The sequence below is a fragment of the Cynocephalus volans genome, chromosome 10 (assembly GCF_027409185.1).
Source record: "Cynocephalus volans isolate mCynVol1 chromosome 10, mCynVol1.pri, whole genome shotgun sequence".
In the NCBI taxonomy this organism is placed as follows: domain Eukaryota; kingdom Metazoa; phylum Chordata; class Mammalia; order Dermoptera; family Cynocephalidae; genus Cynocephalus; species Cynocephalus volans.
This window is the reverse complement of record NC_084469.1, coordinates 103973785-104001532: the sequence shown is the minus strand read 5'-3', so window position 1 is coordinate 104001532 and position 27748 is coordinate 103973785. Positions and strand designations below refer to the sequence as shown.

The following is a 27748-nucleotide window of genomic DNA, read 5'->3' as shown; positions in this document are numbered from 1 at the left end:
TGAGTCTTTGTTAATTGCTGAGATTTTCCTACTCGCCCATGTGGCAGGCACTAGATAACTCTTACCTATTATGTATGTTCCACCATTATTCCTTAGGGGAGAAATGACACTTAAAAAACATGGAGACAAAAAGCTTTATTTCATTTTCCTTGCTCATAGTTGGCATTGATGTGGAAGTGTGTGCTGTTTGCCATAGAGAATACTTTGTGTGAATTGTTTTCGTATCTTTCCCTACACTGTATTGGACACTATGTTCCAAAATCTCTTAGTTAAAATATTTAAACTCGCTTATTGAGTAGCAAACTTTATATTTTTTAAATCTCTTTTTCGAGTAAAATGAGGGGAACATACGTAGGTAAATTGTCGGAAGTGAAACCTGGCAAGAGGCAAAGACAGAATCACTTTATCAGTGAATCCCTCTTTTGCTCAGAGAATGTGCCCGTGATGCTAATTAATCATTATCCCTCGTATACCAGGCACTGTAGACTCAAAACATACAATGTTAGGCACAAATAATCGAGGCAGTTTAGGCTCTGGAAACAGAGGCATGAAACAAAGTTTTGAAGTTTAGGTGCTTATAATTTTCTGAGAAAAGGGAGATGGTTAACAAATGGTAAAGCCTTGTTCGTAAGACTGAAATAAGAGGTTTGATGTAAAGTAGATGATGACATGTGAGCTAATGAGAAAGTGGGGGGGTGTCATCTCTGTGGGGGTCGGCGGGTCAGTGAGAGAGGGTGTCTTCATTGGCCATTTCTGTTTTCACTTCTAGGACATCAGCAACTTGGGGGGAGCTTCTGAGGTTTGGACGTAGACAGTGGGGGCCAATACAGACAGTTCTTCATTCTTGGGATGACCAGTCATGATTTCCCATAGAGATCAATGTAGATGTGGTTTATCTTCGTTTTTGCCACGATCAAAAGTTTTGGCTTATGTAATATGTGACCATGATTTTGAATGTGGTTGTCTGGATTTTGAACCTTCCATTGATTTGGGCCACAGGTGTTTGTGGTGTCTTTGTTTTTATTTAACATAATTTGAAATGATTTTGAACTTTTTTTATATTTGGCATTAACAGTTTTCTGCTGTATGAACTGACTCAGTATGTACCCCATTATACCATGGAGTTCCCCCTAGTTTTAGAAAGGGTTAAGGTCACCTGCACAGCGCTAGCCCATCATGGGTTTTTCCTGAGTCATGTGATGTCTGTGCAAGTCTGCTGTGATTTCCTGGTTGAAACATCAAAAAGGGTTAGGAATTTAGAGGGAAATTATCCAAATAATAGAGCTGAGCAGCAGACAGGCATTTGAGTAATATCTTAAGTTAGTGGAAAAGGAGGTATGCTTGATATCCTAAAACTAGGATACTTTAAATTTCTTTTTATGAAAGGAGTAGCTGGAAGCTTTGCATTTCAGTAATCCACAAAACTCCAAAGTTTATTTTGCTATTCACAATATCGGTCTTATAAACCAAGTTACCATATGCTTAGATTTTTAACTCAAGTTATGGAAGGAGGAGGAAAAATAGCAGCTTTGTGTTTTGTTACAGAGCAAAGAAAATCTAGTTTTTGTTTATTTTTTCAGTTTTAACTTACTGTTTCTTCACAGTATGCAGAGTATCTGGTTTTTAGGATGTCATTTGATCCTGCTTGCCCTGCAAATTATTTCTTCTATCTTACAAATGAAGAAAGTTAATTCTAGGGAGCATGGGGCCTTCCCCAAACTCACATTGCTCATGAAAATGGAATCTGTGAGTATGATGGCTGAATGTGTGTCCCCTTCTGTCCTGGGCACTGTCAAAAATTTTAAACTCGGAAGAACACGGCATAATTATCATGTTTACAAATAGGGCATCAAACTTTACAAATGGGACTCATAAGCCAACATGATGTTCCATTTATATCACGTTTTAGTAGAGACAAAATTGTAGGGACATAGATCAGTGATGCAGTTCTGTACTAATGGGCACGAGAAGAGTCTTCTTTGGAGGTAATTCGGTGTTGTCCATCCTTGATGGTTGTGTTATAACTGTACATCTGTTAAAATTCACAATTATGTTTCAATATGTGTGTATATTAAAAACAATTACTAGAAAAAAATAGAAATGCTTTTGTATACCAGGCCAATATTAAGCTGATCCTAATCTTGATACTTATGTTGTGACACTTTTTTCCACCACCCTGGGATCCTTCATAGAAATAATTGTAGGACTGGCAGAAAAAGACACTGACCCAACAGGCCTGTCTTGGAACCCCACCCCACCAGGGCCACGTCTGCCTTCACTGTACAGACACAACCGAGAGCAGTAAGGGGTTCCCAGAGTCTGTCTTAGAGAGCACAGTTGGTTTTTCTGGTCAGATCTTTGGAATTCCTGGGGTTATGAAGCATAAAGACACTCCCCACTGTTCTCCACAAGTGGGATTCTGTGGGGGCACCTTCATTGTTGAGTGTCAATATCATGAGTTTGCAGGATCAGTCTTCTAACTATCTCCTGTAAGCTTTCCATTTCAAGGCCTCCCTGCCTTCTTAGGAAGAAACATCTTTGGGAATGGATGCCTGACCCATTCTTTGGAAAATTTCTCTACAGCAGCCCCAGGTGGCTGTGAGGAGAGGTGGTGGAGGAGGCAGTGGCAGAACCCACGTCACTGGACTCACGCCCGAGCCACCGCAGCCCCCTCAGCTTCCTGCCCCACAAGCACCATCACACAACAGTCTCAGATCTGAACATGTCCCCGTGCCGTAAATTGCCTCTTGGGCACTGCTTTTGTTTTGTCCCATGAGTTTTGATGTTTTCACTTTCCTTCATCCCGTTATTTTTTTATTTACCTTGTTATTTCATTTTTGATCCAGTTTTCTTTAAGTGTTTAATTTTATCATATTTCTGAATATTCAAGTTTTTCTTCTATTATTGCTAAGGTCACCATGTTGAGGCTGGAGGTGGTTCTTTGTATAATATCTATTTTTATTTATTATAGTTTATTGGTTATTTTTATATTATTTTATGTTAATATATCATATTATTTTTATATTTTACTATTTTAAAATGTATTTATACCAGTATGTTAAAGTCTACGTTATAATATTTTATATCATTTATGATTATATTTTATTTTTATATCTATCTCTAAAAAAATCAATTGAGAATTAAACCTGGCCAGTACTATTCACATAGTGCTGCATGTTCTTGCCAGAATAATTAGGTAAGAAACAGAAATAAAAGGCATTTCAATTGGACTTGAAGAAGTAAAATGATCTCTGTATATAGATTATGTCATCTTATATGTAGAAAACCCAAGTGATTGCACAAATACATGTTTAGAATTAATAAGTCCTGCAAAGTAGCAGGATACAGAACCAACACACGGAAATTACTTCTGTTTTTATACACTAGCATTGAACAATCCAAATGTGAAATTCAGAAACAATTCCATTTACTTTTTTTTTTTTCATTTAAAATGCACTAGAAACATTGCTATTTAATCATTGTGCAGTATATGCATGTATTCAAACAACACACTGTACCCCACAAATAAGTACAAGTAAATGTTAAAAATTTTTTTAAAAAGAAATATTGAGACACAATTCCATTTACAATAGCATTAAAAGAGCGACACACTTAAGGTGTAACTTAATCAGAATGCTGCAAATTTTAACCTGTCGCCAAAAGGAAAGATACCAAGGTGAATAAACATCTCGTGCTTATGGAATAGAAGAGTTTTTTTTCTTTTTGTTAAGATGTTTGTAATCCCCAAAGCATTGTACAGATTCAATGCAATGCCTATCAAATTCCTAATGATGTTTATTGCAGAAATACAAATAACCTTCCTAAAATTCATATGGAATCTTGGGAAGCCAAATATAGAAAATAATTGTAAAACATAAGGACAGTGTTGGCAGGTTTACACTTCCTGATTGCTAAACTTATTGCAAAGTTACAGTAATAAATACATTTTGGTGCAGACCTAAAGACAGACGTAGAGACCAATGGAACCAATAGAAAGCAAAGAAACATTTGAGGGCAAAGCAAGAAGGACACGTGAGGAACCAGCTGTGCATAACTAGACAGCTGCCCTCACCAGACTTCAAATCTGCCAGCGTCTTGATCTTTCACTTTATACCACCCAGAACCATGAGAAATAAACGTTTCTTATCTCAGCCACTCATCTATGGTATTTTTGTTACAGCAGCTCAAACCTAAGAATTTGGTTCCGAGAACTGGGGTCCTCCTGTACCAAATGCTTAAAAATGTTGGAACAGCTCTGGAACTGGGTAATGGGTATAGTCTTGAGTTTTCGGGTGCATGCTAGAAAAAGCTGAGATTGTGGTGGAAAGATAGAGATTGTGGTGAAGAAATAGAATAGGAATGTCTATTCTACGACTGCGGCATCCTTGCATTTTGGAAGCACACGATGAATTTGATTTCGCAAGTTCACAGATGGAGAAGTTTTTGCCTCTATGAATCTTCACTCTCACTCATTCCTTATTTATGCAATAGTGAGGTGACACTTTGGACTTCAGAGTTTAGATTGATGCTGGAAAAAGTTATGACTTTTGAGGCCCTTGAGATGAGATGAATGTATTTTGCATGTGAGAATGACATGAATATTGAGAGACCATGGGCCAGATGTTATAGACTGAGTGTATCCCACCAAAACTTATATGTTGGAACTCTCTCCCCTAGTCAGATGGTATTGCTGGGGCTAATTAGGATTTGATGATATCATGAGGGTGGAACCCTCAAGAATAAGATTAGTGTCCTTTACAATAGCTCCTAGAGAGCTTACTTTCCTTCCCCATATGTGAGAGAAGACAGCTGTCCATGAACCGGGAAGCAAGCCCTCACCAGACCCTGAATTTGTCAGGGCCTTGATTTTGAACTTTTCAGCTTCCCACACTCTCAGAAATAAATGTATGCTTGAGCCATCTAGTTTATGGTATTTTGTTTTAACAGCCCAACCTGGCTAAGACATAAGCCAGTTAAGAAATGGGCAAAGGACTTAAGCAGACGTTTTCTCAAAGAAGATAGATAAATGGCTGATAAGTACATAATGTTCAACATCACTAATCATTAGTAGCACACCTATTAGTATTACTGTCAAAACATAAGGAAATAAATGCTGGCAAGGATGTGGAATGACTGTGACCCTTGTGCACTGTTGGTGGTTATGTAAAATGGTACAACCATTGTTGAAAAAGGTATGGTGGATCCCCCCAAAATTAGAAATAGCATGGGATCCAGCATTTCCACTTCTAGAAATAAACCCAAAAGAGTTGAAAGTGGGGTGTCAATGATGTATTTGTACATCCATGTTCATGTGGAAGCAACCCAAGCATCCATTGACAAATAAATAGATGATCAAAAGGTAGTCTAGGGAGTTGGGGCAGGATGGCTGAGTACAGGAGCTGGGTGCATCCCTCCCACAGAGAAGGACCAGAATAACTAACAGAGTTAAACATGGACAGAAACATCTGTGGGAAAGCACAGATGTGCAACGGGAGACTGGTGAGATGATTCTGGAGCACTAAAGCCGAGGATGGCAGCATAGAGAGGAGAGAGAGGCATTTGGTCTCAGCCACCATGTCTCCACCACCAGAACCAGCACAAGAGGAACTTTCCCTTGCAAGATCAAGGTAGGGAGAGGGCCCACACCAACCCCATCCTCACCACAGAGGCCTGCAGTTCCTTTTGCAACAGGACTCCACAGCCCTTGCAAACCTTGAACCAAGTGTGTGGCGCTACCTAGAATATACGCTCTGCGTTGCTCCAGAGCAGGAGCACATACTATACACTCCCCATCCTCGTAACCCAAGATGATGCAGGACTGGGCCATCTTCGTACCAGAGCCACTGCAGGAGCACGCCCTGCTCTTGGGCCAATAGCTATGGCATTTCCCCAGCCTTAAGGCTCCACTGTTATCCCAACACATGAGAGACTACAATAACCTGATCCCAAGTGTCTTGAAGCCTGGACCCCCAGTGGCTGTGACTCTAGTCCTGCAGTCTGGGAAGCCAGCCTCAGGCCTGCTGAACTGATGCACCCCAACATCCCCAGCCAGAGATCACACAGGCAGACCTGCCACTGCCCCCTTTGTCCCCCCTACCTCTCCTGTCTCCACTGCCAGCTGGCTGGGTTTTGTGTGCCTAAGCCCCAAACCCAGAAAAACAGCTCATGGGTCTCTATCCTATGAACATGCCCTCAGGCCAGTGGAAATAAAATGCATCTGTGCCCTCCTGCAGAAGTGGCCAGATGATTTCACCCTCAACAGTCCTGCCTAGCAAATTTGCCTACTGCCCAAGATACCTGGCTGGGTACCCCCCAGCAGGCCAGCTTCCCAACCTTGCCTATCACCTGAGAAGCTGCTGACAGTGCCCCCTTTCCACAGCCATGCCTTGAGGCCAAGCCCACTACCCCAGAAGCAGCTCACCAGGCTCTCTCTCAGTAGGTCTGTTTCCCAACTTTACCCACTACCTGAAAATCTCCTGGCCAGGTCCCCTCTCTGTAGCCCTGTATTGAGGACTCACCCACCACTCAAGAACTGTCTGGCAGGGCCCCTTCTCTGCAGCCCCACCGTGAGGCCTTGCTCATCACCCCAGAGGCAGCTGGCCAGGCCCCATGTCATTAGACTCTTCTTCCTTATCTTGCTCACCACCTGAGAATTGTCTGGCCAGGTCATCTTCCTGCACCACTACCTAGGGAGAGCTGGCCCTCTGCCTGAGAAGCAGCCTGGCAGTCTTGCCCTTGGCAGACCTGCTCCGAAACTGCTGAGGGAAACACAACTTCACACTTGGCCCCCAAAATTGGCACAGTGAACAAGCCACTGGCAGACTGCACCCACCTAGCTGAGCCAAAGCATGTCTATGTCTCTGGCTTAGACAAACAGCCCAGCTGTCATGCCCCCGAAAGATTCATCTGAGTCTTTGAGCCATCACATATACATGCATGCTGGTGAGAAACCACCCTGGCAGGCCCACCCTGGTCAAAGAAGCAGCATAATAACCCTGCCACTGGTGAGCCAGTCCTAGAGACCCTGACATGCCACATGCCCACACCCCCAGACTGAGAATCAATCCAGCAGCCCCATCTTCAGTGAGCCAGCTTCCAAGATGACTGACCCACAGGGTGCACGTGCACACCCCTAGCTGGTGAACCAATCCAGCAAACTCTCCCTTGGCAAAGTTAAGCCACCACTGCCAAACAGCTCCAAAGTTTAGGCTGCTAATTCACTTGCAGACATAGAAAAAGTGGCTTATAGCTGATTTAGTGATTATAGAAACTACACAGTCTACACAATTGCACCTATCCAGAAAAAGCCATTGTACTCTACCCAATCAACACTTTAGGATGCATTTGCAGGTGAGTGTCTTTCCCTATGCAAGCCACTCAACAAAAATCAAAGAGGTGACTGTTCAGATGCAAAAATATCAATGCAGGAAAACAAGAATCATTAAAAAATAAGGTGACATGACATCACCAAGGAAACACAATAATGCTCCAGTAACTAATCCCAAAGAATCGAGTGTTGCCAACTTAATGGAAAAGATATTAATAATCTTAAGGAAACTAATTCAGATACAAGAGAATACAAACATTCATCAAAATCAGTAAAACAATTCATGACATGAATGAGCAATTCAACAGAGAGATATCAGTTAAAAAAAATTAAACAGAAATCTGCAAATTGAAGAATTTATTGAATAAAAAAAATACACCCAAGAGTCTCAACAACAGTCTAGATGAAATAGAAGAATTTCTATTTTTGAAGACAGCTGTTTTAAATAACTCAGAAAGACAAAAAAGAAAAGAAAAATAATAAAAAATAATGAAGAAAGTCTACAAGATCTATGGGATACTATTAAGCAAACACATATTCAAACTATGGACATTCCAGAAGGAAAAGAAAACCAAAAAGGTATTGAAAACTTATTTAATGATATGGTAGCTGAAAACTTTTACAGTCTTGTGAAAGATATGAACTATCCAAATCCAAGAAGCTCAAATATCACCAAATAGATTCACCCCAAAAAGTACTCTCCAAGACACATTATGTCAAAGTATTTGATGGAGTTTGGATGTATTGTCCTCCTGGAACTCATGGAAATCTGACCTCCAATGTGGCAGTTTGGGCCATGGGGGCAGATCCCTCATGAGTGGATTAGTGCTCTCCCTGGGGGAGTGGGGATTAATGAGTGAGTTTTCACTCTATTAGTTCCTGTGAGAGCAGGTTGTTTAACAGACCCTGGCACCTCCCCTCTTTCTCTCTCTTGCTTCCTCTCGCCATATGATCTGCTTGTACCTGCCGGCTGCCTGCTGCTTTCTGCCATGAGTAGCAGCAGCCTGAAGCCCATGCCAGATGCAGCTGTCCCAGAATCGTAAGCCAAATAAACCTCTGTTCTTTATAAATTACCCAGTCTCAGGTATTTCTGCTATAGCAACACAAATGGACTAATCCAGAAAAGTATCCAGAGTTAAAGACAAAGAGAAAATTCTAAAAACAGAAGGAGAAAAGAAAGGATAAACAGAAAGCAACCAACAAAATGGCAGAAGTAAGACCTCAAATATTAATAATAATCTTTAATGAAAACACATAGACTGGCTGAATGGATTTTTTAAAAAAATCAGAACATGACCCAGCCATATGCTGCCTCCAAGAAACACACCTTACCTGCAAAGGCACACATAGACTGAAAGGGAAGAGATGGAAAAATATATTCCATGCAAATGGAAAACAAGAGCAAAAGAAGTAGGTATACTTATATTAGACAAAACAGAAGTTAAATCAAAATCTGTACTAAGTAGGCTGGCCAGTTAGCTCAGTTGGTTAGAGCTCTGTCTTCTAACACCAAGGTCAAGGGTTTGGATCCCCATACTGGCCAGCCACTAAAAACAAAACAAAATCTGTACTACTAAATACAAGAAAGGGCATTATATAATGATAAACGGATCAGTACAGAAAGAAGATATAACAAATACTAACATATATGCACCCAACACCGAAGCACCCTTATATATAAAGCAAATATTATCAGATCTAAAGGGAGAAATAAATACCAACACAGTAATAGTTGGGGACTTTAACATTGTATTCTCAGTAATGGGCAGATCATAAAGGTAGAAAATCAACAAGGGAACATAGGATTTAGATAGACCTGACATTTACAATGCATCCAACAGCTGCAGACTACACATTCTTTCCAACAGCACATAGAACATTCTCCAGGACTGACCATATATAAGACCACAAAACAAGTCTCAACTTGTTTTGTATTTATTTAGTTTAAAAAAATCAAAATCATATCAAGAATTTTTTTCTGACCATAATGGCATAAGACTAGAAATCAATAGAAACTTTTGAACTACACAAATACATGAAAAGTAAACAGCATGCTCCTGAATGACCAATGGGTCAAAGAGATTAAATAGAAAATCAAAATGTCTCTTGAAATAATTGAAGAGAAAAACACAACGCACTAAATCCTATGAGTCAGCCAAAGTAGTATTAAAAGTTTATAGCAACACATGCCTACATTAAAAAAAAAAAGATTTCAGATAAACAATGTCTTGCAAGGAACTAGAAAAGCAAGAAGAAACTGAAGTCAAAATAAGTAGAAGAAAAAAAATGAAACTTAGAGCAGAAATAAATGAAATTGAGGCTAATACACTACAAACAATCAAACAAAAAGTGGATTTTTTTGTAAGATAAACAAAATTGAAACATTATTAACTAGACTAACCAAGAAAAAGGAAAAGATCTAAATAAATAAAACCAGAAATGCAAAAGGAGACATTCCATCTGATGCATCTGAAATACAAAGGACCATTAGAGACTATTATGAACAACTATACAACAATACATTTAAAAACCAAGAGAAAATGGATAAATTTCTGGACATGTATGACCTGCCAAGACAACCAAGAAGAAATAGAAAACCTGAACAGACCAATAACAAGTAACAAAACTGAATCAGTAATAAAAAGTCTCCCAAAAATGAAAAGCCCAGGACCAGATGGGCTTTTCTGCTGAATTCTACCACTTAAAGAATACCAATATTTAATGTTTCCAAAAAATGAAGTGGATAAAATTCTTTCAAACTCATATTATGCCTCAGCCAACATTACCCTAGTACCCAAACCAGGCAAGGACACACACGCAAAAAAACTACAGGCCAATATTACTGATAAACACAAATGCAAAATCCTCAATAAAATGCAAGCAAGCCAAATCCAACAGCACTTCAAAAAATTATACACCATAACCAAGTGGAATTTATCCCAGGGATGCAATATGGTTCAACATATACAAATCAATAAACATGATACATCACATCTTTGGAGGCAAGAAAGACACAAAATTAAAAGACACATTTAAAAAAAAAATGTGTAGACTTACATTCCAGTTGTTAAAAATTCGTTTTTATATTTTTCCTTCTCCTGATCACATATAATAAGTTTCTCAGGTCTGTTCTTTTGTTTTGCATAATTTTAAGTGGGAATACAGCACTTAGAGTTGCAAAACCTACAAGTGTTTGAATATGGTTAATTGTTTAAAAAGCACTTTCTCGACATGGACATAATAATAATCTGACATCTTCATTTTCTGAATGAAACAGACACTTGGTTTTCTTGTTGAGTTAGCCCATGTGCCTTACAATTTTCTTTTCATAAACTCTGGGTTTGAGTGATGTTGCTGGATTCTTCAAATACTGTTTTTTTGTTGTTCAAAATATCACAGGTGGCCCAAAGCCACTTACTAGGGGGGCAGATGCCTGAGGCCAGTGACTCCATGCTAAGGCCACCCTTGAGCCTGCAAAAGGAAGTCACTGATGGCCAATTTGCTTCTCTTGGGGAGCCACCCCTGCAGGTCCTGCCTGCTCACTACCACCAGGGAAGGAACCCTTTGCACTGAGAAGCTGCAGAGCCTGGGATGTGTCTGCACATCTAGTTGGCCCAAGGGGCATGGTGATGTATCCACAGAACCGGTGCACCTAGAATGTTATTTGTGCATATAGAGAAACTCTGTGAAGTTCAGGATTTCTGTGTTTTGGGAAAAAAAGTATAAATATGGAGTTCATTTGGGTCAGAACCTTAGTCTGAATCCAGAGGGGTTTCCTCACTTGTCAAAATTTCCCTGTTAGAAGGAGAGAGAAGGATGTGTGGAGCTCCCAGTTCCATTCCTGTGGCTGCTCAGGTCCCCTCCTCTCCATCACCAGGAACTGAGCCAGTATAGTGTAGGGGACATAGAAAATTGTAGTGGAATTGTTGAAAAATATAACTTTAGTATATGCAGTTCTGTAACAAATGCTTGCTATAAAAACATTTTAAGTAAAGCAGCTTCTAAGAGGCCATACAAAGGTCAGGCGGGCCCGAGCACACTAAACATTCCAGGGAGGGAATGACCCCCACCCGGTTCCAGGAACTGACTAGTTCCTTATCTAAAAGCCACCTGGCCAGACCCCGGGGAAGATAAACGATTGAGAAATGCACTGTTCCTTATCGGGGTACCAGCCTGCTAAAGCCCACCTGTAAATCTAAAGGTGCCACAAATCTATCAGGGTACCAGCCTGCTAAAGTCTACCCATAAATCTAAAGGCGCCACAGATAACCAACAACTCATCCTGTCACAAAGATCTGTTCAGAAAAACTGTATAAAAAGTGCTTGTGCTGTAAACCAGGGGTCGCTTCTGTCCAGGAGACTGAGTGACCCCAGCATGCTGGAATAAAACTCCTCTTGCCTGATTGCAGCGGTCTCTGTCTCATGGTCTTCGTGGAGTGAGCCATCCCTGCATGTGTGGGATTTGTGCATGGTGCACGGGTCTTACAAAAGGAGTTATGTTTCAATGGTGAGCATCTGGACCCCAAGTTTGGGAATGTGTTTAACTTCAGAATGTGGCTTTTTCTTGTGAACTGTGGGGATACAAGGTGCTTGTCTGAGTAGATTCAACTGTTGCATTTCTTTCCTTTGATTTCTTATTCGAGTATTGGTGCCCTTAAACCTAGTTTTTCTAAACACTGTGTAATCTTTTTCTCTTTCTGTATATTTAAGATTTTCTGTGTGAAAATATAAGTTTATTGAGAGAGATGATGTAAGTCAAAATTCTGGAACCAAACAAAATTTTTGTTGTCTTTAACAAAAAAAAAAAATCAAGGTGTGAGATGGGCGTATTTAAATTGTGAAGTGCATTTTTCTGTTTTTAGCTGATTTTATGTATGTGCATTCCCTAGAGAATTTGCAAATTAGAGGCTTTGTTACCAAATTAGGTGCTTGGATTACAATGTCATTGAAATGAACAAAGTACCCAGTAGAATTTAAGGCAAACAATGCTTTATTTAAAAGAGATAGATTTATGCATAAGGGAGTCAGCAATAGAAAAGCTGTCTCACCGAGAGAAGTTGGGGAAGGGTTTTTAAAGACAAGCAGTCCCCCAGTGGACATCAGTATCTTGTCTTGATGATTTCTGATATCTTCATTTGGCTGTACGGGGTGGGAGGTTAAATCCAGGAGCATCCTGAATGCAACTCCCAAAGGGGTCTCAAGGTTAACCTGTAGTTTAGTTTTCACAATTACAGGGAAACAATGGGTAGATAATGAAAAGTTTTAAATAAAGAACAAGACTTAAGGAAGGGGTTTTGCAACTCAGTGAGCATCTGTTTCCTTCTTATCTCAGTTTATTTTATCAGGGTGGTTATGCCCCATGGGTCTCTTTTAGTTACTTTTATCAGGGCTATGGGGTAATCACATGCCCTTGGGTCTCATGACCAAAGAGTAGGAAAGTAACAAAATGTCCTCTGCAGGGAAAATGGAGTCAGTTTGGTTCACAGACCTAGCCCTATCCTGTGCCATCACCAGGCCCTTAAGTACTTTTGCTGCTGCCACAGCCTTTGCCTCTATCACCACAAAGATCCTGCATCTCAGAGTTATAGGGGATAACACCCAGGCACCCCAATAGCACATGCAAGGGTTAGTTGAAACTTGACTTAAACTTGGAGCTCTTTACCCTTATAAAGCAACAATTGCCATGTAGGAGACTCTTAATTCTAGCGATGCTGATGTAAGGCTCTGTGGGGGATAAAATGTGTATACAGCCCCTTTTCTCCTCCTGCAGTTGTTTCCAGAGACCAAAAATCAAACCAGGAAAGGAAGAGATGCAGGGAACAAAAGAAAAATACACTGAAAATTTTTGACCCCATTGGAAATGCAAAATACACTAAAAGTATTTACAAAACAAAAATGATTTTAAAAAAATCTTTATGGTTCTTGTGCTTCTAAAAGGTAGGTTCTGAATTAATATCTGCTGTAATGCACTAATTGCCAATTCTTTGTGCAATTAATCAACGTAGGGCTCATTTATAACTGGGAGCTCACTAAATTTAAGCAAGGTACAGCCTATAATCTCAGGGGAGTAGTGAATATAAAACAAACAGATGTGCCTCCCCTTAACCAGCAGAACTATTGTCTTGCCTAAATTCCCCTTGGTCATAGCACCCTTTGCTCAAAAATATCCCATAGTAAGCAGGGAGGCTCCAAAACAATAAGAAATAAATTGAATTACATCTCTGGCACTCACAGAGTGGCTTGATAAAATGGAATTTCACATACCTGTATCCCCCAGTTAAATTAGTTCATATGGCTTCATTTAAATCAAACAGGGCCTTGAAGGATTGAAAAGCATCATCAGATGAACTGAGTGAACAGCAGTGGGGAGTTTGTGGACTTTATGGATGACATCGCCCCATGTGGACAGGATGGAGCTCAGTGGAGAGTTTCTGCTCTTCAACCCTTAACTGGGATGTTCCTGATAAAGGAACAGATCCAAGGGTCAGCACGATGACCACACATCAGGCAGTCATCTTAGCACTGGCTACAAACTGGCCCCATCTGCACATGTTTACAGACACTTGGGTGATTGTGATAGAGTTTGCCATTTGTGCTAAGAAACCTTTGGACCTCTCTTACATCACAGACCACCAATATATAAATCAAGGACATACATGTTTCTACCTATACTAAGTCCACAGTAGAAGGATACTCCTTATTCATGTCCGAGTTCCAGGTCGTACTGATGGTAACCAAGGCCCTCATTTCACTTCTCAGAACACACAGTGTTGGGCTTCTTTTCGAGACATTAGATGGAACTTTCTTCTTCCTTCCCAGTCTCAGGCTGCAGACCTTATAGAACATCAAAATATATTTCTTTGACTTTTTTTTTTTTTTTTTTTTTTTGCAGCTGGATGATACAGGGATCCGAACCGCTGACCTTGGTCTAATAAGTTCTTTGAAATATTTTAAGATGACTAAATCATGGAGACTGGAAAAACAAGATTAACTGAAAAGCTGGGTTTTGTTTTGTTTTGGGGTCTTTTGGCTGGCTGACGTATGAAAAATCTGTTTGCTTGTTTTGTGTGTGTGTGCAGAAAGAAAGAAATTTACATTTGTATACACAGACAGCCGGGCTTCCTCTGAGGCTTGCCTCCTGTGGCTATTTTCAATTCTTTCAGAGGGGCCATTACCTGAGGTTACCTGAAATATCTGCATTTGTATACAAGGTGACTCTAACTTCTGACTTCCTTCTTTCGCCTGTGACAACACCTTCCCCCAGAACTTCAGAGACACTTGCTGTCAGGCCATTCTTCTGGGGCTTGTACCTGCCCCCTCCTCCTCTCTCTCATGAACACTGGTATGCAAGCTTCTGTACCCCCTTGGGACCTTCCGGACATTGGACATCACTCTCTTGTAATCCCCAATGCTTTACTTCTCTCAGCACGTTAAATAATAAAATTTGTTAAGCCTTTTCTTCATAGTAATCTAAATTTGTCAGTGATTTCTATTAAGGAATCTTTAGGTGTGAAGTTTTCCTTTGGCTCCTACACGGGTTACAGCTGCCAATTCAACCTGCCTGTCAGAGCCAGAGTTGCAGATGCTGGGGGCTGAGGCAGGGACACGTAAAGGCTCAAAGGTCAAAGATGAAAACGGAGGAAGACTCTTTACTACATATGGTGATGTCACCGTTAAGTGTCTGTGTTTGTAAAGAAGTGTCACAGTTCCATGAGTGGCCTCGCAGCCTTGTGTCCAGCCCCTGATGCCCGGAGGACAGGCGACCCTCCTGTTCCAGTCTGGCCTGGCCTGGGGTCCCTCTTCCTCTGCACAAGCGGGTCGCTCCACGTGGAAACTGAGCCTGGGATTCCTGCACCCCGGTACCGGTGTCCCCTCCGGCCTGGGAACCAGCTCTTAAACGCAGCGTGCCTGGCCAGGGCCGATTCCCACAAACTAGGACGTTGGCTCAGCCACGTGACCTGTGGCAATTCCGTCGCTCAGGCCGTAGGGGGCGTGGCTGTATGAACTGTCCAATCAGATGCGCCCTGGGAAGGGCAGGCGAATCCTCTGGGGAGACGCCTGTGGGTCCGTCCTTGTTCCTGCTTCACGTGGCGGCCGACTGAGCTGCCTCCGGTGACCGCAGGTGGCTCTGGTGCAGCCTCCGTGCTCTGTGCCCTGCTCTGCGCGCGGGAGCCGTAGGGAGGACGCGGGGACACTCGGACATGGTGAGCGTCGGGCGGGCGTCCCGAGACGGGGAGCGGGGCCGGTTGGAACCGGCCGGAGCCGGCCGTGGCCGCGGAACCCGGGCCTCCCCGCGCTCAGCCCTGGAGTCTGCGGCCCCGAGTCCGCCGCCGGCGCAGCGCGGCCCTCGGTCGCCTCCGGCCGCAGGGTGGGGCGGGGCCGGCGCCGGGACCCCGGGAGTCCTGTCCTGTCCCTGCGGGGGCGACCTCGGCCCGGCCCGGAGCCCTCACTGGGCAGCCCCGCGTGTCCCCAGAGTGTGCAGTGACGACGGGGTCCTCAGGGGACACCCCGACTCGAGCAGTGGGGCTCGTGCGGGGGAGGAGCTGCGGTCCGTGGGGCCCCTGCCTCGTCTTTCTCCCCAAGGGGGACGGTATCCCCCTGAGCCTCGCAGATGTCTGTGAAGCAGGGTCTCCAGTCCACGACTCTGTCCCCCCAGCCCGGCTCTCCCGAGGTGGGCAATAAATCCCTCACTTTCCAGATCCCTCCCCGCGGTCCCAAAGCCAGAGCTCCTGCTTCAGTTCGTTACATCAATTCGTCCTTCATTGTACATTTCAAACCCATCCATCATCGTCATTATCATCATCATTTTTTTTTTTTTACAGAGCCCTGAATGGCTCTTTTTAAAAAGTTAACTTTTTGTTTGTTTGCGGGTATTTTAGAAGAAATCTGAGAATAACCACCCGGATTTATTTTGTCTAAAGTGCTTGTGCTTCTCCCGGTGTCTTTCCAGGGCACAGACATCCTACAGGAACCCCTTTGGGTTGTGGGTTTCTCTTTGGATCCTTCCTGGGTGATCTGTCCTTTCACCACAGATCCTGGTCAGCACTGCCCCTCCCCGGGTTGTCACCTTGAAAAGATGTCGTCACTTATTTGAGCATCAGTGTATTAGTAAATATAAACAGCATTTAATCAATACAGCTTGAAAGATAGTAGAAAATATTTCCAAACAGGCATGAAGAACATGAATTTCCAAAATAAACAATAAAATCGTGCAGATGTACATTCCACTTATTATACGTTCTTTTTTATATTTTTGCTTCTTCTGAGCATATATTGTAAGTTTTCAACTCTGTTTTGCATGATTTCAAATGGAAATCCAGCGCTCAGACTTGCAAAACCTAGAAGAGTTCAAATATGGTGAATTGTTTAAAAAGCAGTTGCTTGAGATGGGCTAAATAATTTGTTGACATCTTTTTCTGAAAGAAACAAAGAGTCGTGGGTTTTCTTTGTTAGTTAGCCAACGTGACTTACAGTTTTTTTTTCATAAACACTGGGTTTGCGTGATTTTGCTGAATTCTTCAAACAGTGGGTTTGTGTCATTTAAAATATCGGCGGTGGTTCAAAGCCACTTACCGAGGGGCGGAAGCTTGAGGCCACCCTTGAGCCTGCAAAGGGAAGTCACTGAAGGCCCATTTGCTTCTCCTGGGGAGTCTCCCCTGCGGGTCCTGCCTGCTCACTCCCACTGGGGAAGGAGCCCTTTGTGCTGAGAAGCTGCAGAGCCCGCGAAAGCTGGGGACAACACCTGCACATATGGGGACAGGGGGGAGAATCTTATGGTTCTTTGTAAGCATGGGTTTGAGTTTTGTATCGACAGAATTGGTGCACCTGGAGCATTATTTGTGCATATTGAGAAAATTTGTGAAAGTCAGGATTTCTGTTCCCGGGGAAAATGTTTCTAAATATGGGAGTTCACTTAGGTCAGAACCTTAATCTGAATCCAGATGAGAGTTTCCTCACCTGTGAAAATTGAGGGGACCATTTTCTTTCTACCAGGAGAGGAGGGTGTGTGGAGGCCCCAGGTCCATTCCTGTGGCTGCTCAGGTCCCCTCCCCTCCATCACCAGCAGCTGACCGCTCTAGGGGGTTATGTTTCAAGGATGACAGTCTGGACCCCAAGCTTGGCAATGTGTTTAACTTCAGAACGTGGCTATTTCTTCTGAACTGTGATGAAGCAGGGTGCTTGTCTTAACAAATTCAAATGTTTGCATTTCTCTCTTTTGATTTCTTCTTTGAATATTGGTGCCCTTTAACCTAGTTTCCCTAAACACTTTGTAATTTTTTCTCCTTTCTATATATGTAAGATTTTCTGGGTGAAAATAGTTTACTGATAAAGGTGATGTGAGTAAATCAAAATTTTGGAACCAAACAAAAATATTGCCATTTTTTTAGAAAGAAAAATGAAGATGTGAGATGGTTGTATTTAAGTTGTAAGGTGCATTTTTCCTTTTTTAGCTGAGTTTCTGTATGTGCATTCTAGAGAATTTGAAAATTAGAGCCTTTACTTTAACTATTGTAATTACTGTTTTAATTGTTATGTGGAAAAGTACAAAAGTTTATGCAAATTTTTGAAAATCTTAATATATTCTCAAAATGAGGACCAAACCCCTAATACATGTGAATATGCTATGCAATCCTAAACACATCCTACAGTGTGAGAAAAAGTGGAAAGACAAGGTATAATCCCGCTTGATATCTAGTTAGGAAGGTATTTCAAAGGTTCATTTTTTAATTTTGTTTTTCTGTTTCCCACATTCTTGTTATGTGGAAGGTATTATATTTTATAATGGTTGCATATGTAGAAAAATTAAAATAAAATAATTGAACATTAAATTTTAAAAAGTCAAAATAGTTAAAAATAAAGACTACTAAACAATAAATATATCAATTTCTGTTCATTTAAAATAAACAATGCCGGCAAAGTTTTTAATAAGCTGCCAGACAGGAGCCTTTTTCTTTTTGGCGGCTGGCTGTTGCCGGGATCCGAACCCATGACCGTGGTTTTATAAGGCTGTGCTCTAACCGGCTGAGCTAACCGGCCAGCCTAGACAGGAACTTCTGATTCAAGAGGGTGTGCACTCCAGTGCTCTTCCTCCAGCCGCTCCCAAATAACCGTTTTTGAGAATGTCTTGCACATCTTGTTATTGCGTGTTTACATAAAAACAAGCAATACGTTTTTCTTTTCTGCATTTTTTTGTTGTCATGAGTAGTGAGACTCCATGTTTGATGTTTGACTGCTGAGAGCTTAAGCCTCTCCATTCTCTCTCCCTCTTGTGCCCACAGCTGGACCAGCTTTGGAGAAAGCCTGGGGCTCCCTCCTGTGGTTGCGCTTGGAACTGTAGCTGAGTCCTCGCCCCACCCACTGGAAAAACCCAGGGCAGGCTGCTTTCCTTGTTCTCAAGCCATTTCCCACATGCCCTGGTACCTCCCCCGACCCCGGTCCTCAATTATATCAGTAATAAGCCCTTCACAACCTCTCAGAGTGTGTGCGCCATCCCATCATCATTTCTTGGGATTTAGAAACAGGAGTATGGGATTGGGGATCTCCTTAAAGTGGTCAGAGTAGTGTTTCTTGGTCTGAAACTCTCTGCCTCTCAGGGTCCTAGGGGACACACCCAGGCACCCCTGTGGCACCGCAAAAGGGTTATTTCAAACATGTCGTAAACCTGGAGTTCTTGGACTTTATAAAGCAGCAGTTGCCATGGAGGAGGCTCCTAATTGTGGCAATGCTGATATCAGGCTCTGTGGGGGCCCATGTATAAATACTAGGGTAGACAGGACAGCCCATTTTCTTCTCCATGAATTGTATCTAGAGACCCCAAAACAAACCACGGAAGGGAGGAAGCAAGGGGACAAAAGAAAAAATACTGAAAAAGTTTGATGCAATTAAAAATGCAAAATACACTAAAAGTATTTACACAACAGAAAAGATAAAAGAACCTCATGATTCTTCTGACTCTACAAGGTAGGTTCTAAATTAATACCTTCTGTAATACAGTAATTGACAATCCTTCGTGCAATTAATCAATTTAGGGCTCAAGTTACCATTATACCCAGGCATTTCACTCTATTTAAGCAAGGTGCACCCTATAATCTTAGGAGAATAGTGAATATAAAATAGAGGACAAACAGATGTGCTTTCCCTTAACCAGCAGAACAATTGTCTTGCCTAAATTCCCCTTGGTCATAGCACTTAGTGCTCAAAAATATCCTACAGTAAGTAGGGAGGCTCTAAAACAATAAGAAATAAATGGAATTAAGTCTTTGGCACTTACACAGTGACTTGATCAAATGGAATCTCCTGAGCCTTTATCTCCAGTTAAATTAGTTAATATGGCCCAGTGTAAATCAAACAGGGCCTTGAAGGATTGAAAAGCATCATCAGATGAACCGAGAGAACAGCAGTGGGGAGTTTGTGGACTTTATGGACGACATTGCCCCATGTGGACAGGATGGAGCTCAGTGGAGAGTTTCTGCTTTTCATTCCTTAACTGGGACGTTCCTGATAAAGGAACTGATCCAAAGGTCAGCACGATGACCACACATCGGGCAGTCATCTTAGCACTGGCTACAAACTGGCCCCATCTGCACAGGTTTACAGACACTTGGGTGATTGATAGAGTTTGCCATTTGTGATAAAATACTTCTGGCCATCTCTTGCATTACAGGCAACATGTAAATCGAGGTAATTCTTGTCTCTATCTATATTAGGCCCACAGTGCAAGGATACTCCTTATCCATGTCTGACTTCCAGGTAGTACTGATGGTAACCAAGGCCCTCATTTTACTTTTCATAATACACAGAGCTGACCTTCTAAACAAGGGCATTGGATGGAACTTTCTCCTCCCTTCCCAGTTGCAGGCTGCAGACCTCATAGAACACCATAATGACTTAGTATAAAATAAATTGAAATCAATCAACAGATGACATGTATCAGTGATTATTCTTCAGGGGTGAATGGTCATGAGTCTGTCTACATCTTTTATCCCCCCTACTACATCCAATTTTTATATAGAATAACTTTACAGAAAATGTGATCAATATATACAGAGTGTTCCCATATCACCCCTGTGTCTCCACACAGTTTGCCCTACGTTGTATATCTTGTGTTGCTGTGGTGTATTTGTTACAATCCGTGAACTCATATCGATGCACGAATGAAATGCTTGGTGGATCCCTAGGTAGCTTCAGGATGGGGTTTGGTCCTTAGAAGTACCAAGTCTTGATTAGAGGCTTGGAACTTTCAGCCTCAACCTCCTACTTCTACAGATGGTAGAGACAAGGGATTTAGCGATTTAATGAATCATGCCTGACTGATGAAACCTCCATAAACCCCTCCAAATGGAAAGGTTCTCAGTGTTTAGGGCTTGGTGTTTGGAGGGTGGCACACTCAGAAGGCCTTGGGAGCTCTGTGCCCTCCCACCCATACTTTGCCCCATGCGTGTGTTCCATTTGGTAGTGCCTGAGTTGTATTTTTTTTTTTTTTTTTTTTGTAATAAACTGTTCATACTAAGTAAAGTCCTCTCCTGAGTTCTGAGAGTCATTCTAGTGAATTATTGATCATGAAAGATGAGTTATGGGAACCTCTGAATTTATAGTCAACCAGGCAGAAATGTGGGTAGCCTGGGCACCCCATATTTGTTCACGTCTGAAATGGGAACAGTCTTGTGGGACTAAGCTTGTAACATGTGAAGTATGATGCTAACTCTGGGCAGTTAGTGTTAGAGGTGAATTGAGCTGTAGGACACCTAACTGGAGTCAGAGACAAGTGGTGTTGAACAAGACACCATTTCTTTCGTTGTCAGAAGTGGGGGGAAAAGCTGTCACCATCTCCCTTGCTTCTCATCACCCCCCTGCCACCCCCCCCCAGGTGGGACACAAAGAATAAAGGGGACTAAGGTTGGGTATTTCCTTTCCCACAGGTGAGTTAGGCTCTGATAAAATCCTAGTGATTTTACTCTGTTGAAGTAGATTGATTTGATGACAGGCCTTTTTAAGAAGAACTGAATATTTGGGGCATAATTCAAAATGACTACTTTTCATGCCTGCGTCTCCAGTTTTGCAGTCATTCAGTTGTCCTGTGACCTCAATTCTCTGATGATCTGAAGAAGGTTTTGACTTTAAGATTTTAATTGTTTGTTTTTGTTTTGTGAGGGTGGGAAAGATGGCATCTAAGCTCCTTACATACTAGACCAGAAAGCAGAAGTCCCTGACACCATTTTTTGATGTTTGTTTATGGGCTGAACTCCTCAAGCCTCCTTCTTCCCCTGGTGACCCACATCAAACCAGGGTGATCAGAAAGCCTGGCATCTCTCTTTTTTGCTGCTGGCAGAGTCTGTCCTCCCAAGCCCATTTCCTTGTGCATGAAGTTGCAAACTTCCTCCCACCCAAACTTGGTAAAACCCCAGGCCCGGCACATTTACCTGCTCTCTCAAGCCTTTTGGCATCTGCTTGAGAGGCTGGTCCTGCTCTTCCCAGAGACTTCCATGTAGAAGTAATAAAACCTTCCATACTGTCTTAGTATGTGTGTTGTATTGTCAGTGTTGACGTCTGAACGAGCCCTTGGGTGAGGGGTCCATCTTTTTGTGCAGGTGACAGTAACAGTGACACAAACAGTAAGATGGTGTATACATTGTAAGGCACTTCACTTAATTGTTCTATTCATATATTCTCTAAATATTTTCATACCAACATACGCCACCCTTCATTTTGGAAAGCTGCATAAGATGGTACATTTATGCAACCAATTCTTTGTAAATAAACACTTGGCTGATTACCAATTTTTGCTGTCACATTACAAGGCAGATGAATAAATACCAATTGTTATTTTCCAAGTGTATTTAATTCTTTAAATTTTTATCATGAAATATATTCACAAAAGAATGAAAAAAATGTTTTGTGGTGTGATCTAGTAATAATACAATAATACAATCTTTGGAATCATCAAGCTTCATAACTGGGTCTTGGGCTGTGGCTGAAGACTCCTGTGTTCCTCTCCTTGACCAATGTCTGCCATGTCTCTTAGGTGACCATTATCCTGATTCTTTGCTTATTCCTAACACCATTACCATGTTTCATTTCCACTCAGCAGTGTTCTTTTAGAATTGCCCACTCTGAACATTCAATAAGTGAGTGTTGGGGAAATTACAGTGAAAACCTCTGCCCCGAGTGGTTTCTCTGCCTTGGTATGTTTCACACATGCTGGTGTCTGGTGCTAACCATCGTCCTATTCATGAATCCATTCCAGTGATTATAGAGTTTGAGCTTTTCCGAGTTTGTTTTTTGCTCTTGGGGAAAATACCGCTCCTATCATTTTTGTAACAGTTTGCAAATGCCAGTGCATGATAAAGGGCGTGAGAGAAATATTGCTCGGCTGTAGATCATGACCAAGTTACCATTTACAGAAAATAGCAACGAAGAGTGTATTAATTGTCTCTTCCTCCATTTGTGCAGAACTATTTTGGTCATTAACACTTGGGATTATCTAACCGATTGAATTTTGTCCTTCTGATCAGTATGAACTGGGATCTACTTGCCATCTTATTTGCTTATTTGTCTTTACCAAAGAAGCGGACATTTTTTAATCTACGGTCTTTCAATATCTGTTTAAAATGTTTTCATTATTCACTTTTTAGTCATGTGTTCATTCATTGCTACTCTGGACGTGAACCCTTGCGTATTGCGTTTATTGCAGACATTTTCTCTGCACTTTGTCTTCTTTCACCTCCAGTAATTTTAATATATTTGAATCTCTTAGTCTCTTCCTTTGTGGCTTATGCTTTTTCTTACATGAGAAAATCCTTTATGTTTTTCCATCAGAAAAAAATGTTTGTGACTTTTGAAGTATTCTTGTTTTATCTAGTAAATATAAATTTAGCGGAGTAGAAAGGAGTACAGTGCATATTCACCTTGATCTTTACAAGACTTTGACCATGGGTGGATATTCTTTACTCCCATTAGGTCTAGAAAAATACTTTTTGTTTCTCTTATAAAGTCTGTTTTGTGAATTTATGCAATTTAAAAAATATTTTCAAAGAATTCATTATGGTGACTAAGAACATGTGCCATCTTTCCCTTTTTTTTATTTTGCTTTGACATTATACATGTAATGTCACCTACTGGCTGGTCAAGAATAATTTGTTCCTGAATTTGGAGAAAAGTAATTATTTATTTTTTTTTTTGGAAAAAGGCACTGCTAAACCATGGTTTAAATAGTTTATGGGCCGGCCCATGGCTCACTTGGGAGAGTGTGTTGCTGACAACACCAAGTCAATGTTAAGATCCCCTACCAGTCATCTTTTTAAATAAATCAATAAATAGTCTATAATCATGGGCAAATTCACTGTCAAACCATTGAGGACCTCAAGGAAATCTTTTGGAAATTACAACTCTTAACCTGTTTTTCAACATCAGCAAGGCCCAGGATACACTGTTGTGGGTCTGCCAGCAAGAGTTTCTGCAGCATCTTTTCTTCTCAGTATGTGCACGTTCATGTAATGGTACTTCAAAAAGTTTGTGGGATAGAATGATAATAAGAATTTTTTAATGAACTTTTTGAAGAACTCTCTTATGCTAAAAAATGGGTGGAAAGCTGCCCTGGGTCTCATGGGTAGAGATTTTTCTGAAGTTCTCAGGTGCCACATCTTCTCCCTAGTGCCTGAGATCTAGCTCCCCAATTACTTTATAGCCCAATGAAATGGGACAGAGAGAAACAGGTAATAATGATAAATTTATAAATATTATATATAATATTATACAAGCAAGTGTTAAATATTATATAAGCAAGTCAAAATTAATACTTTTGCAGAGGAATATTTTCATTCATCCAGCTGAGTCTGGCTACTTCTAAAGGCCTGGAGTCCTTCAGGAACATAGTCAGCTGGATTTTGTTACAGGTTGGATTTCTACAGTCCTTACAGCCTCATGCTTGGCGAAGGGAATGCAAGAAAAGCTTCCATTTCTTCAGAGTATTTGTTCATTGATACTTCATCCAGGTTTTACCCCATGCCTCACGGAGCAGTGCATGATGTGGTCAATAGTAAGGAAGGAAATGGAACAGATTTTCTCACAAGGAATGATGGTCTTAAATTGTGTGTCATTTTTATAGTGTTTCAGTCTTTTCTTTAGCATGAAGTGGGAGCTGCCATTAGAGAACAATAAGACTCATAGCGCCCACAGTAAAAATGCAGAGATCAGTTCCGTGTTTTCATGGTGCTGTTAGATTCATGAGGAAGTGAGCACGGACAGAGTTAGAGTTCTGATAACCATATTTATTTGTCATAAAATGAATAAGAGAATAAAGAATTGTATCTAAGTTCTGTGATTTGATTATATATTCCTGTATGGTCTTCTCATATTTTCTCCTTTAAACATGTGTGGGATGTTTTTAGGTTTCAGTGGCCTTTGAGGATGTGGCTGTCAACTTCACCTTGGAGGAATGGGCTCTGCTGGATTATTCCCAGAAGAAACTCTACAGAGATGTTATGCAGGAAATCTTTGCACACTTGGCTTCTATAGGTAAGGATGACATATTCCTTCCCTTAGTCAATTAGAGAACATGTGTTTCTTACCATCAATGCTGTTCCACAATTTGGAAGGTGCAAAGAGAATGCTCTGGTGACTAAATCAGGCATGATCATAGCTTATCAGGAACATAAAGACTAATGTTCTGTAATTTGTAACAATTCATAATGATTTTTCCAATCCTACGTTTTAGGAAAAAAATGGGAAGAACAGATCATTGAAGATCACTACAAAAATTACCGCAGAAATCTAAGGTAATTTATATTCAGAATAGAAAGCAGTGTCCCATAAGAGAATGTTAATATGTCATAAAATTTTAAAAATAAAGAAACAAAATAAGCCCAACTTTAAATTTATTTATTTATAGAAGATGTTTACTAAAAATTTATATTAAAATGTGACATAGTGTTGGCAAAATAGGAAACAGTATTAAGAAACAGCCTATATGAATATCACTATTTTGTTTAATTCCTGTGATCAGACCCTGATACTGTGCTTCTCATTGCTTACAGCAATCATATTGTAGAGAAAATTGGTAAAGTTAAAGTCGTGTCTGTGGAAAAACCCTCAGCCAGATTCCAAATCTTAATGTGAAGGAGAAAAATTCTTCTGGAGGAAAACCATGTGATTGAGTGAAAACGTTTTCTTGTTTCATTCATCCCTAAATAGGCATATCCCATCTTACAATGGACCCAAATCATATGCGAATCAGGAATGTGGAGAGAAGCCATATAAACATAAGCAATGTGGGAAAGCCTTCAGTTATCTGCACTCCAACCGAATTCATGAAAGGACTCACACTGGAGAGAAACCCTATGAATGTAAGGAATGTGGGAAAGCCTTTATTTCCCTCACACATGTACACAGGCACATGGCAGTGCATACTGGAAATAGACCTTATGAATGTAAGGTATGTGGGAAAGCCTTTGTCTCCTCCAGGTCATTACAAATGCATGAAAGTGCGCACAATGGAGAGAATCTCTATGAATGTAAACAGTGTGGTAAAGCCTTCAGTTGGTCCAGTTCCTTTCGAAGACATGAAAGAACTCACACTGTAGGGAAGCCCTATGAATGTAAGGAATGTGGAAAAGCCTTCTTTTCTTTTGCAAAGGTTCAGAGACACATGATAACACACACTGGAGATGGACCTTACAAATGTAAGGTTTGTGGGAAAGCCTTTTACTTCCCAAGCTCATTTCAAACACATGAAAGGGCTCACAGTGGAGAAAGACCATATGAATGTAAAAAATGTGGTAAAGCCTTCAGTTGGTTAAATTCCTTTCAAAGACATGAAAGAACTCACACTGGGGAGAGACCCTGTAAATGTAAGAAATGTGGGAAAGCCTTCAAGTCTCTTGCAAATGTTCAAAGACACATGATAGTGCACACTGGAGATAGACCTTATAAATGTCACATATGTGGAAAAGGCTTTAAGTATTCCAGTTCATTTCAAACTCATGGAAAGACTCACCATGAAAGAAAACACTGTGAATGTAAGGAATGTGGGAAAGTCTTTATCTCTCTTGCAAGCGTTCAGAGACACATGGTACTGCACACTGGAGTGGGACCTTATAATTGCAAGATATGTGGAAAAGCCTTTGACTATCCCAGTTCACTTCGATTACATGAAAGAACTCACACTGGAGAGAAACCCTTTGAATGTAAACAGTGTGGTAAAGCCTTTGGTTGGTCTAAATCCCTCCAAGTACATGAAAAAATTCATAGTAGAGAGAAACCTTATGAATGTAAACAATGTGGTAAAGCTTTCAGGGATTACAGTTCCTTTCAAAGGCATGAAAAAATTCATACTGGATAAAATGCACAGTAAGAAATGTGGAAAAGCCTTTAGTTAGTCTGTATACTGATAGGTATGAATGCGTGCTGGATGGAAACCCTATTAGTTTTATAAATATGGAAAGGTTTTAAATTTTAAATATTAGTTTAAAAGTCCTATGAAAACACAGTGTAGTGAAATTCTGTAAATGGCAACAAAAAATACTCTTAAAAGTATCAAACATTACTGTATGAAATTAATAAAGATCTAAATAAATGGGGAGACCTCCCATGTTTGTGCAACAGAAGACAACATTGTTGAGATGCTGACACTCCCTGAAATGATCCATGTTTTTAAACTCTCTACAGATTTGATGCAATCCATATCAGATTCATAGCTGACTTCTTTGTAGAACTTGGCAAGGTGTTTTTACATTGACAAGAATGGGCAAAAAACATACAGTAACTAAAGCAGTCTTGAAAAAGAGCAGAGGAGGAGGACTCAGATTTTCTAATTTGAGAACTTACTACTGAGTGTCTTACATAGTTTGGGCTGGCATAAGAGAATACAGTAGGCTGGGAATCCCAAATGATAAACTTTTATTTTTCACAGTTCTGGAGTCTGGAAGTCTGAGATCAGGCTGCCAGCACTGTCCAGTACTTCGTACTGGGTAAGTCTTCACACAGCCTTTCCTTGGGGCATGCTTGCACAGAGCAAACGATCTCGTTGATCTTCCTTATTACATATGGGCAACAATGTCATTATGGGTGCTTTGCCCTTATGACCACATCTAAACCTAGTTCTCTCCCAATCTCCAAGTACTATCACATTGGGGGTTAAGGCTTCATCATGTAAATTTTGGTGGGACATATTCTGTCCATCAGAACAGTTCCATACTAAAAAAGGGATTGACATACACATCAATAGCATAGAATTGAGATTGTAGAAATAAAACCACCTTTGGTCAGCTGATTTTCTGAAATGGTGCCATGGATAAAGAATGAATAGTCTTTTTCAAAAGTTGGTGCTGGCACAACTGTACAGCCACATGCCAAAGAATGAAATTGGACCCGTACTTCATACCATATGTAAAAATTTACTAAGATAAATCAAATACCTAAACATAA

The 27748-nt window shown here is 40.9% G+C and overlaps 1 protein-coding gene across 1 annotated transcript; it reads left to right on the top strand.

The window, feature by feature from the left end:
• Positions 1-15528: 15528 nt before the first annotated feature.
• Positions 15529-26663, top strand: LOC134387597 (zinc finger protein 564-like). The gene is made up of 5 exons (XM_063110022.1): positions 15529-15917; positions 18607-18778; positions 24715-24841; positions 25041-25101; positions 25517-26663. The coding sequence occupies exons 1-5, from the start codon at positions 15529-15531 to the stop codon at positions 26661-26663; spliced, it is 1896 nt and encodes a 631-aa protein (XP_062966092.1).
• The last annotated feature ends 1085 nt before the right edge of the window (positions 26664-27748 follow it).

Coding starts and splice junctions, on each gene's coding strand:
- LOC134387597 (XM_063110022.1), top strand. CDS start 15,529: ATGGTGAGCGTCGGGCGGGCGTCCCGAGACGGGGAGCGGGGCCGGTTG. Junction 15,918..18,606: donor CTTTCTCCCCAAGGGGGACG/GTATCCCCCTGA, acceptor TTGTGCCCACAG/CTGGACCAGCTTTGGAGAAA. Junction 18,779..24,714: donor CCCGGTCCTCAATTATATCA/GTAATAAGCCCT, acceptor GGATGTTTTTAG/GTTTCAGTGGCCTTTGAGGA.